Below are 12,443 nucleotides of genomic sequence, written 5' to 3'. Positions count from 1 at the left end.
AGTCTACATCTCACAGCGGGATGCTTTCATGATTTAATATAGCCATGACACCTCTCACAGGGGATAACGTTCAAATGTCATGACATTATTATTGCGGTATATCATCAAACGCCGTATTAACCCACTGATGGATTGTTAACGCACAGTGGACATTAAAGTCACAAACGGATGTTGGTTGTGCACAAAAAGAAAGTTATCAGAGTTGACATTCTGTTTAATAGCAATCAAACTTTGACCTTTCCACTTCTGTTGAAAGATCTATAGAGGACGCAAGTCTCTAAAATACGCTGGGTTGTCTTGGCAACCCCTAAAGAATATCAAATAATGTTCTTTCAATGGTTAATTGATACTGCAAAAAATGCTAAAAACAGGTTTTAAGTCAAAATGAGCCAAAAAGCTATTTCTGGCTTTTCGAGACTGTCCATGTTGCACAGTTGCTGGCTGCACTATCCACTATCTTTAGATTTCTTTCTTCTGGGACGCACAGCTGATCAATCATTGCTCTTCCTTTAAGTGGCCCAAAACGGACTTGACCGTCCGGCCCACAGAAGCCGTCCGCTCAATAACAGGCTTTCATCTCAACTGCTCTGTTTTGTTGTGGCTTGGGCGGAGCAGACGTGGACAGAGCGAAGGCAAACTTGCAGTGATCCGAATCGGAAATTGGCTCACGAACTTGCCTTTTTCCGCTTGTTGAATAGAGTGCAGCAAACCCATTACATCTTTACAAAAAAATATATATGTGTGAGGCCAGAGAGGGAATTGAGTTGTGAATGGGTTAAGGCGAAGAGTCGAGGCAACGCTGGAGGACTTGAGCCGCCGGTACCGAGTTATACGTGCGGAACTTTTGAGTGATAGGAAAGTAATTGCATCCAGAATGGCTCCTCCGCTTCAAGGCTAACTTAAATGAACTTGCCCTAAGCTCGTTCGTTTGTATTGTGTTTACATGAAAACTTCAATCATACGTCTTAAAGCGACGCCATTTGTAAGTGTAGGTTGTCAAAGTTAAGTCAGGGTCAAACTGGATATATTGGTACTATATATATATACTTTATATATTGGTTCAAAAAGTCTTCCAAAGATCTGGTTGTTGATTTAAACTGACAAGCAGCTGCGTCGTATCACAAAACAAACAGAAAAACATTAAGGCTAAGTAGCCTTGGAATTAGCTGGCGTCTTATCACATCTTTTATTATATAATTCCACTTGGCAGCTGCTATATTTGTGAGTTTTATGCTGCTAATTAGTCCAAAGCTGCACTGTGATTATGTTTCTTTCCGTTTGTTTGTACAGTTCTTTGTAGTCGTATTTTCTGTTTGCGCTATGTAAACCAAACATAATGTAATGATTCTATTTTGTCGGCCTCATTTGCATACTGGCAAGGGAAAATGAAACATTAGCAGAGCTCGCTGGTTTGTATTTTAATGTTGCCCTTTGATATGTTGTCCTGTAATATCCTGCCAGCTTTCTTCAATGATTACTTAGAAATAAGAAATGCATCTCATTTGCAATTACATTGTTTCCTTTCAGTTCCCTCAGGACGCCTGTGTAAAAAAATATTTTCGTTTTCGCTTTGTTGTACGAATGATCTCAATGCCCCGTTTGTCTTCCTATTTTCCACCTGCTCACTGGTCCTTTTTTTTCTTTCAGCTCACCAATCTGACGGAAATCCACGATCAGATAAGCGGAATGGCACGGTGTCCTTACAATCCCCTCCACAACTCCACGGCACTTATCACATCCAGCGGCGAGCTTTACGCAGCAACGGCGATGGACTTCTCCGGGCGTGACCCCGCCATCTACCGCAGCCTGGGCGGCCTGCCACCGCTCCGTACTGCCCAGTACAACTCCAAGTGGCTTAATGGTAAGCAGGTGTAGCTTGAGAGATTATATAAAATTCCATATATGGACATTTTAGTTGCCATAAAAACTGGACGTTTTGGGATTTTTCACTTAAAGTTGGAGGTAGCCAGACTGTTGAAATGTTTTGAGAGTAAATTTGAGAGTTTAGGGTGTCTGGCTTAGGGGGAAGAGAAGTTTTATTTGGTCAGGCGGTCTTTAAGTCGCATTCCACATCCAAGCTAAATTGGAAAACCAAATTAGAAGTCGCCATGTGCTACTACTACGCGACAACCCCTGGGAAAACGGGTGCTTAATAACTAATTTTACAGCGTGTCGATTTATTTTTTTTTCCCCCCTCTACTCCGCCCTCTAAAGGTGCCGAGGAGAAGAAGGTTGAAGTGAGAAGGGAGGGACTGCTACACTTCCATTTAAAGATGAATTAAATCACTGCCAAGGAGAATAAAGTGTGCGGTTAGGATCTAATAATGTCATACATAAAAGATGAACGGTTGCTGGGGCGGTGTTGCTGGGGTTACGTGTTTCTGACAGGGGGGGAACTATTACGTTTCACCTCTTCGAGCCGTTTTTCATCTCAACCTTTAAGGATGAAAAATGAGTTTTCCTATTGGAATGCAAAGTCATTAATAACATTGCCTGTAGTTATTAATCCCCATCACCTGCTGTTTTGCCGTGTTGCACGCTCATACACAACCAATTTTTTCTCTTGTCCCGCCACAGAACCCAACTTTGTGTCATCCTACGATATCGGCAACTTCACCTACTTCTTCTTTCGGGAGTACGCGGTGGAGCACGATTGCGGTCGCACCGTCTTCTCCCGGGCCGGCCGCGTCTGTAAGAACGACATCGGCGGCCGCTTCCTCCTGGAGGATACGTGGACGACCTTCATGAAGGCTCGACTCAACTGTTCCCGGCCCGGTGAAATTCCCTTTAACTATAACGAACTGCAGGGCACCTTCTACCTGCCCGAGCTGGAGCTGCTCTACGGCATCTTTACTACCAATGTGTGAGTTTTGATCGTGTATTTGACCCAAATAGGTATTTGTTTGTAAGCATATATCCAAAACGGCAAAATGAAAGCAGGTTGGCTTTTTTAGTTGATACGGGAGATGCTTTAAAAAGGGGTTTGTTTATTTTATATTGCAATACGCTGACTAATCTATGTTGAATGGCTCCCAATTGCCGGAATCAAAGTCGTTCCCAAGGTATCGGAAACGATCCGCCTACTTTAATAAACAACCGCGTCAGATTCTGTAATTCACATGGGCCAACTCCTGAGTGGAGAATGAAAATCTTTTCTTCCGCTGTAGCGGAACGACGTTTGGACATGCAGAAAGCGACAGCTGGAAAAGTCCAAGCTGTATTTCACCGTGAGGATGTGTGCAGTTAATCAGACAAGCCAAACAGTTTAATTCTGCCCTGTCGTCGAATTTACGAGCCAATACCCGGCCATCATTTACAATGGAGTTGACCTTAGGGGTGTGTTTCATGTGTATTACTGGCTCACAGCAATGCTAAATACAGTTTAGCCGCCTTGCATCTCGTCCATCATCCCGTCTGTCCTCTCATCCCCCTTTCCTGATTTCCAGAAACAGCATCGCTGCCTCTGCTGTGTGTGCCTTCAATCTGAGTGCCATATCGCAGGTCTTCAACGGACCCTTCAAGTACCAGGAAAATTCCCGCTCGGCCTGGCTACCATACCCTAACCCCAACCCTGACTTCAAGGTAAGATTTACCAACAATTAGACACAACCAACCATATTTTGCACCCTGCCAACCAAGTTAAAATCGTTGACGTCTATAACCGTCAACGGCACTGAATGAGTTAAAAAAAAAACATCTTCCAGTACATCCTTATTCTACACAAGCAGGCTTTTTCTCCTCAGGGATGATTACTCAGAGAGGGAGGGGGATGTTTTATTAGTAGAAGTGGCTCTTAAGGTTAGAGTTTTACTGATAATCCTCACCCGCTCTTCATGAGGGACTGCAATCACTTCAAGGCCGAGCCGTCAACCCGTGAGACGTCCCCTTCCCTGCCGCACATGTTCCGGCAAGCCTGTGCGTATTTCCAGCAAGCAGTAGCACTCAACGTGATGATGTTCTACAAGAAAAACTCTGCAAACACTCAATGACATGGAAAGCCACTCAGCCCTGTCACACTTTCTCATGTCTGCAAATAAGCTATTTGAATAAAAGTCATTTCCCTTCTAGGAACTCGATTTTCCCTTTTGCTCGTGACTCCCAACATATTCCCCCCTCTCTCTGTCGATACATCCCAGAGAGGCACTTTTAAAAACTTCTCGAGCGTCGCCATCTTCGTTTCTCCTTAAGATTGTCCACAATAGCTGATGCTCGCCACCGGGCCGACGCGCACTTTATCTTAGTTTGCGTGACATCTTCATCAATTTGTCGATGCCGCGGGATTAGATTTATGAGCAGAGAATTTACCGGCAGACCATTTTATGACTTCATCCTTTTGTAAACACGAGCAGATCTTTTTCAGATCAGATTTTCTCGTGACAGCCCCACCGATACTCAATATTTTATTTTGGATTTATTTTCACATTTTGCTGTTTTCAGTCGACAGGAATCAAAACGGCTGTCCTGACTTTTATTCTAATGTCAGAATTTTTTTCACTTTTGTCAATTCGTCACTGTTGGAGTCACAATGGGTCATTGTATAATAATAAATAATAATGAAGAGACAGACCAAAAAAAATAGACTAGTTTATTTGCGACTAATAGAATGCATCTCAAACAATCCACCCCAATTTTCACTGAAATTCAAATATTCCACCTTCTACTTGCGAAGCCGCTCGCCCTTTTGTTGCGAGGCATTTTTTCAAAACATGCAATTTCACAACCATTACTCAGAGGCTCTTGCAATCTTAGCAGAGGACAGAAGGTGAGACGGACACACTCAGCCAAACGACGCGTCTGTCCCTCAACTCAACTGGACTGAACGGCCAAAAGCACACATCCATCTTTGGTGCCACCAAATATGTTCTCATACGCATCTCCGTGTTCACAAGGCCAATCTCACCCATCACCATAGATGAGATGAGATGCTATATGATGATATATATTCATACAGTGTGTCTCTTTGCTAGGAGAGAAACAATAAGAGCAGGCATCCATAAAGCTTAGTGCTGTCCCTCACAACACATTTCCCGTCTGCTGAAGTGGTGAGGGCGATGATCCATCGCCCATCACCGGAAAAGCCTCCATGATGCTCATCTGTCAGACCGTGGAATGTAGGGAATTGATCCGTATAAAGTGGCCGTTTTGTTGTTAGGGTAGCTAGTCACTTAGAACTAATGGTTACAATGTCCAGGCCCAGTTAGGTGTAACTTGTCCAAGTATGATTTGCCCGAGGGAAACGGCAATTTATTATACGACTGCTTATTCAAGGGGAATTGCAAATATATAGCCACATTCGATTTATATCTGCCTAGCTTAGACTTGTCATAGTCCAATTAACGTTTTCCAATTTGTCCGGCAGTGCGGCACAATCGATTCGGGCTCGTACGTGAACCTGACAGAGAGGAACTTGCAAGACGCCCAGAAGTTCCTATTGATGCATGAGGTGGTCCAACCTGTGGTTCCCGTCCCCTACTTCATGGAGGATAATGTTCGCTTCAGCCACGTGGCCGTGGATGTGGTGCAAGGCAAAGACATGCTCTTTCATATCATCTATTTAGCCACCGGTGAGTGCAAGCCCATTTTTAACCAACTCATCTTTTATGGTTATCCATAAATAAAAAGCAACAAGAATTTAGTTGTCAATGTTCCATGCGATCCCACACATTTTATTGTGAGAGACAAAATAATTGAATGGTTCAAAAACAAAAAGTCATAAGTGATTATAATGACATCTCGCACAGATTCCCCGTCTTATTGTTTGTTGTCAGCGCCAATCAGCACACTGTTTGATCCCACCGGTGTGACAATAGCCTATGACAGCCTGAGTAAAGCGTGGAAAGCGTTATCAGCGGGACACCAGATACTCACCAGGCATCTGCTTTCTGTTTTCTAATCATTTGTTACACACACCGTAGCATGGGAGGGGGGGATCAAATGGAGCAAATTCAACATCACTTATGGAGATGACACTCAAGTGTTTGTTTTAACAAGACCCAGACAGACTCGCAATTGCTGCACAATCCATCTGCTCGTATTCCAAAGTCTGTTTGGCTGCTCGCGGAAATGTTTGCTAAGCTTGTTGACATGCGCTCCCCATCTATTCCATTTATTAAAAACACTTGCAAAAGCTTCATCTCATAACTGATAGCCACAAGGCCACCCTGTTGACAATTTGCATAGTCGGCATCTCATTAATTCTTTGCTCCACCCAAAGGACTGCATATGATAGATAGATGCTGGTGCTCCCAAAGGAGGAAAAAAAAACATCGCTGGGGGCTCACCTAAATGGAAAAAAAATACGTTGGGTTTCTACCACTTGATTTCATGACTCGCTGTTAGTTAAGGACACACTAGCACATTACACAGAACACTCTGGTGAAGTCTGGCGACAGGCTGAGCTTAACTCCTGATTGGATAGTGTCACAAAAAAGTCTCAAGGCTGAGCCATCTGTCCTTTGTGCTGACTACCGACAAAAGAATTTCTGATTAGGAATCTTAAACACATTCAACCTTTGTGGGTGTCAGCTCGGAGTAGGGTGGATAAAAAGAACTGATAACTACCAGCATAATGGTTAAGGGAGAATAATCAGGAGTGCCTTCAGATAAACAGGCAATTGCTGGCTTTTGACAAAAAGAGGGAATGAAGATCAGCCTATATATGCACTTTTAATTTGTTGTCTGTGGATAAAAAAACAACCTTACAATTCAAATTTCTTTGAAACCATCATGCTTCACAAAAATGTCACATTTGTAGCGCAGGTAATTACCAAAGTTTTATGTGTGTGTTTTTTTAAGAATTATTATCACTTCTTATTTAAACTTTCTCCAAATGAAAATGTTAAAAATGGGCCATTTGGTTCTTGATTAAGATTTCAAATTAATTCACTCGCAAATGTTATGTTTGATTAACAAACAGATTAACTTTTCCAAAGAAGGCCAGTCAGCCAGAATTTGAAATTTCTCATCTCTGTTCAAAAATGGTAAAACGTCCACACAGTCTCAGACAGCGCTCTCGTAAATGTCTTACGCACTGTACGTTTGGAATAGAGCATGATTTCTTGCCCTATTAAGGAACAAAAAAAGATTTCTCTTTTGAAACCAAGGCTCACTTCCTCTCTTTTGTAGATTACGGCACCATCAGAAAAGTGCTCTCGCCTTTGAATCAATCCACGGGAAGCTGCCTATTGGAAGAGATTGAGCTATTCCCAACCAGGAAGAGGCAGCCCATCCGTAGCCTGCTGATCCTGCACAGCCGAAGCGAGCTGTACGTGGGCGTCCGAGATCAGGTCATCAAGATCCCCCTGAAGAGGTGCAGCTACCACAAGGCGAGAGAGTAAGTCCATGCATAAGCAAGCACCATTTGTCAAAGCAAAGCTTTGTCTTGTGTTATCTAAGAGAGGCCAGATCGATGTTGGGAAGGGGCTTTAGCTAAGACGAAAAAAAGAAATATTCCAGAGAAGCCCTCAGATGCCCTTTTCCCCATCTTAACTGTCTTGCCTCCAAAATTGTCATGCACACTGCGTGTGGTTATCGGTCATTTTAAGTTCCTTTGTCAGCCCGGCAGTCCGTCAAGTGTAAAACCTGAGACAGAGGCCCGGGTGTAAAAAACTCAACACCAGGGTGGGATCCCATCCATCATCGCACACGCTATAAGAATCAAGACAATTCCTTGTCCAATACACAATAGCATGTTTTTTTTTTTAAATGGCAATGAGAGGTAAAGTGTGATTTGTGCTGGTCATCAAACGCAACAAAGATTTAGAACTCGGATGTCACGCGGAGCTGTTACAGCCTCAAATGTGGACCGTATTTTCATTTTTTGTGGCTAGGTGTAGGGCATTGTGTCAATATTTGTAGACCTATCTTGAATTTGAATGAGCCCATCCATAAGAACTCCCCTAAAAGGGGCATCTGATCAATGTGCGGTTAATCCCGGTGCTTGTTTAAGGATTACTTCAAAAAAAGAAATCGGAGGAATTTGTCTGTTTCTCTTAAATTCAATCTTTTCCTTTGCCAGTGCATGTGTGGGGGCCAGAGACCCTTACTGTGGTTGGGACCTCCTCCTGAAGAAATGTACCACCTTAGAAGAAAGCGCCAGAATGAGCCAATGGGAGCAGAGCATTACAAAGTGCCCTGTGAGTATCAGTCTACCTGTCCAGTCAATAAATGTCCTCAAGAATGGAATAGTCACATCCACATGAGCTATTTCTAGTAGATCCCAAAAATCAGATCCAAAAAATTTTTTTCCTTGGAACCAACAAGGAAGGTTTATGGGAGCAGCAGGTCTCCCAAGAACTCCTCCTCAATCATTCACCTCTGGCTGCTTTTTCGTTTTCCTCCAATTCTCACATACATCAGCTCAGCTCTTCTTTTTGAGAAATATCCCTCGTCATTTTTTTTTTACGAGCAGAGGAGGCTGCTCTGTGCTATGTCCCAAAGCAGCTTGTCAATCTCACAAACGTGACTTAAGGCAAGAATACATCCAGTGTGCTCACACTTGACACGACTGTCATGGCAGACAGTCTTTATTCTAATCAACAGAAGCTGCCGCGCCGACTTGAGCGGTTGTACAACAGCCGGCTCGGCTCGCCCCTTGATACTCTTCCTCACGGCCTCCCATGCATAGAAAATGAGGGTATTTTACATAAAACCTGTGGCGCTTTTTTTTTTAATCACTCAGCACCAAAATAATTCAATTGGATAAGTCTATTCCGTGTATGTTGTTTAAAATAATCAGTATTCATGCACAGATGCTGGTAATGATAAAGCTGACCTAATATGCATATATTTGTGCTTGCATAAACACATTTATCTACACGTAGGATTAATACACTGCCATGATGTATATATACAAGTTTGCTTTGGCATCCTGCAGGGAAATTTGTCACGTGAGCAGAAAATGCTTTGCGGGTAGATTTCGAATGATGGTATTTATTAAGAATCTGGGTACACTGACGTATAGTGGCAAGTGGTGCATTTGGTACCCGCTGGGATTTTAGACACCTCTTAACTATCAATGTAATATAAGCAGTTCAGGATCAATATATAATATCAGAAAGAAATAATCAATTGTGACTTGATCGATATACATTGCACAAAATGAATTATTTATGCTTTCACGCGTATTGTTTACTTGTGGTACTACATTATATACACAGTGGGCCATGAAAATATTCCGGAACATTTTTCCATCACATCTAGCACTTTTTAAGGTACTCTAAAATAATAATGACTAGTTATTCACTTTTTGTGGAGAGACCAAGATGTGCTTTCTTTGTATACACATTGCACATACCACAGATATTTAAATTATTTATTAACCTCAGTCAAGGATGCACAGTAAATATAAGCATTGCAGCTTACTGTCTTGTGACCTTGATTTGAAAATGTATTTAATGTATTCATTCATTTATTTATTTATCTATTTAGATTTCGATTACTACTACATACTATATGAATGATCAGACTTGACGCATGATGCACGCACAAAAAGCATGTTTCTGCAGTTTAATTTAAAGGTAGATGAAAAGCATCAGTACTATCAGTAAAAATCCATCATTTAAATCTTTTGCCATTTAAAATATGGATTTTTTATGTACATTCTATATCTGAGCTGTGTGTCAACATAACTCATATTAGCTTTTCCTGCCAAAGCACATAGTCATTTAGAGTTCCTCTGATAAAACAACCTTCCAGTTCAACTCAATTCTGTGTCACCTTCCTATTACGCTAGCCATTTTAATTCCTTTTCATTTTGCTGCGCTGTGTCCATCACTCGCATTTCGGAACGTCATGCTCCGAGACCATTTTCAAATTCCGCACATCTTCTGACTAATTCTAGATGCAATAGATGGTTTTGAAAATGTATTTCAAGCTTTAACGTCATGGTTTTTCATTGCAAACAGGTTCGGAATGTGACAGTTGATGGAGGTTTTGGTGCCTGGTCGGCGTGGTCCACTTGTAGCCACAACGACGGCGGTGGCGGCGGCGGTAACGCGGGCTCCTGCCTATGTCGTACACGCGCATGTGATAACCCCAGCCCTCAATGTGGTGGTCAGAGATGTCACGGGATCAGCGCTGAGGTCGCCAACTGCTCCAGGTAGGTTTTATCCGACCCGAAAAAGAGCAGCAGCATCCACAGCAACTATCTTTGTGTGTCGCCATAGAAACGGAGCGTGGACTCCTTGGACTTCTTGGTCTCCCTGCAGCACCAGCTGTGGTATTGGCTTTCAAGTTCGTCAGCGCTCTTGCAGCAACCCGACCCCTCGTCATGGCGGGCGGGTGTGTGTGGGACAGAACCGAGAGGAGAGGTACCGCCATATTTATTTTCAAACTTGAAACAAGTGGACGTGTGGCGAATTAATGACGCGACTGAGTCTTAATGACGATGTGTCATTTGATGATCCAAAATTGAAAAACTAAATGCAGCAAAATGGGACGGAATGAAGTCAATCCTAGAATAAAACGGCGCACAAGAGCTGATCCATTATATTAGGAAAACAGAATAAAATGGTTGAAGATGAGAAATGATTTCCCTCTGGTTCCTCTGAGCTCATCTTGTGCCTCCTGATGGAGCGGCCCTCTTCTGCCTTGAGCAAAACACACTGACTGACCGAAAAGCTTGCAAATTCGTGACCTAACAAAGACCGCGGGAGGCCAACGGCAGGTTCTGCCGCCCACCCGTTATTTTTTTTTTTTTTGTCTTTAAGCTTCAATGGCTTTTGTTCTCTTTTCTACTTTCCAATCAGCTGGAGCATTAACAACACTTTGAACTAGTGACTTTCCATTAATTTGCCTTGAACGTTCGTAGCAGCCGAAGAATAAAAAAGGTGAAGCAAATGTTCTGAATCCAAGCAATCATGCGGATTTGAAATCTGGCAGGTTAATAATCCCCACATTGATCAACTATTGGTTAGTTCATACCTTGGCCTACATTGGCAGCTTTATTGACTCATTAGTGGCATTTTAGATGCTTAAATGGGATGGGATTTGAAGAACTTAATCTGCTCAAGATGTTTATTATCGGTGCAAAAGCTGTTTTGGGGGTGACTCGTTTCGCTTGTGATTGATGGTAAACCTCCTAATCCATGCAGCATGCACACGATTGTTGTGATTCAGTCTCTCCTTCCCACTTTTCGTTGTCCCGCTCCCAAGTCGCACCATTCTGTCCAACTTTAAGCAAGCAGATTAGTCAACATCAAAAAGAGAACTGCTCCAAGGATTATGTTCTCCAATCACAATATTCAAGAGTATAGCTTTTGATTGTCCACGAAGAGCGGCTTATTTGAGAAGAGGACAATGGATAAGACCCCATTTAAGCATGGAAAGCTACTTCAGCACTTTTCTCAGAAGACAGTCAAGTCCAAACACTACTAAACAGTAAATAAAGCGTTTTATTAGCGTATCAAAAAGTTGGCAATTATAATGACTAATAAGTCTGACAATGTTATTATAAAGTAAGTGCTATCATGTCTGGTATTTTTTTAGTTATAGTAATAGTATATATTATATATTTTAGTTTTTTAGTTTATATGCCTTTCGAGACATTCCCGCCTTGCACTATGAACTTTTGCAGTTTGTTGCCGAGGCAATCGGTGCGTAGGCGTCTTTTGAGTATTCAAGGGACACTTTCCTCGTGTTTTGAAGTCAAGTATTTTAATTTATGCACGATCGTTTTGCATTTTTTTTGCACTGTCAAAAGCGGGATATTGTTTCGACATGAACTTTTTTCTATTTCTACTTGCTGAATGGTTGCCTTGTCTCGATATGTCAAGTTGTTTTTTTGGTTCTTGCCTAACTCCCAGATGGTGATGTCACTTGTTTTTCTCGGGCAGGTATTGTAATGAACACTTGCCCTGCCCTCCACACGTCTACTGGTCGGCCTGGTCGGCATGGGAACGGTGCAATGCGCCTTGCGGCGGCGGCATCCAGTCGCGGCGGAGAATATGTGAGAATGGCAACGACTGTCCCGGGTGTGGCCAGGTACGTCATGCAAAAACATTTTTAAAGCATCAACTATATTGCTGGGAACCATTTTACACCACAAATGCAATTTGAAGAGGTTTTGTGTGTTCATAAAGAAAAGCACAAAGCAAAAGTCAGGCTGAACAATTGACGGGGTGATCACATCATCTCTGCTGCTTTTATCTTAGATATGAAATCGAGATATGTGGATGTCCTTTCCCTCTTGTCCTTCAGTGTTTTGTGTTAGACGATTCTTTAGCTTCATTTCAACTTTCTTAACTTGCTCATCCGGAAATTAGATTCCCAGCATTTGTCCATATTTATTTTGACAGACTCTTGAATAGTAGCCAAGGGTGGATAGAGAAATATATTTATGACATGCCCGCCTTCCCAACCACAAGAGACACTGTGGTCGACTAAATTAACATTTGTGGAAAAAGTACGCAATAAGCATTATCTAATGGAGCATTTGATAAAAT

The 12,443-nt window shown here is 42.3% G+C and overlaps 1 protein-coding gene across 1 annotated transcript in view; it reads left to right on the top strand.

The window, feature by feature from the left end:
* Positions 1-12,443, top strand: part of sema5a (sema domain, seven thrombospondin repeats (type 1 and type 1-like), transmembrane domain (TM) and short cytoplasmic domain, (semaphorin) 5A) — a 76,211-nt gene that overhangs the window by 47,516 nt on the left and 16,252 nt on the right. The window contains exons 7-15 of the mRNA XM_061265994.1: positions 1,648-1,861; positions 2,578-2,863; positions 3,447-3,582; positions 5,360-5,564; positions 7,126-7,333; positions 8,018-8,135; positions 9,906-10,099; positions 10,167-10,310; positions 11,835-11,982. Of these exons, the coding sequence (XP_061121978.1) occupies positions 1,648-1,861; positions 2,578-2,863; positions 3,447-3,582; positions 5,360-5,564; positions 7,126-7,333; positions 8,018-8,135; positions 9,906-10,099; positions 10,167-10,310; positions 11,835-11,982 (1,653 nt within the window). The remainder of the gene's footprint in view (positions 1-1,647; positions 1,862-2,577; positions 2,864-3,446; positions 3,583-5,359; positions 5,565-7,125; positions 7,334-8,017; positions 8,136-9,905; positions 10,100-10,166; positions 10,311-11,834; positions 11,983-12,443) is intronic.

This window comes from Syngnathus typhle, linkage group LG19 (genome assembly GCF_033458585.1).
Source record: "Syngnathus typhle isolate RoL2023-S1 ecotype Sweden linkage group LG19, RoL_Styp_1.0, whole genome shotgun sequence".
Taxonomy (NCBI): domain Eukaryota; kingdom Metazoa; phylum Chordata; class Actinopteri; order Syngnathiformes; family Syngnathidae; genus Syngnathus; species Syngnathus typhle.
The sequence above is the reverse complement of the archived record's forward strand: the minus strand, read 5'-3'. Positions and strand labels throughout refer to the sequence as shown.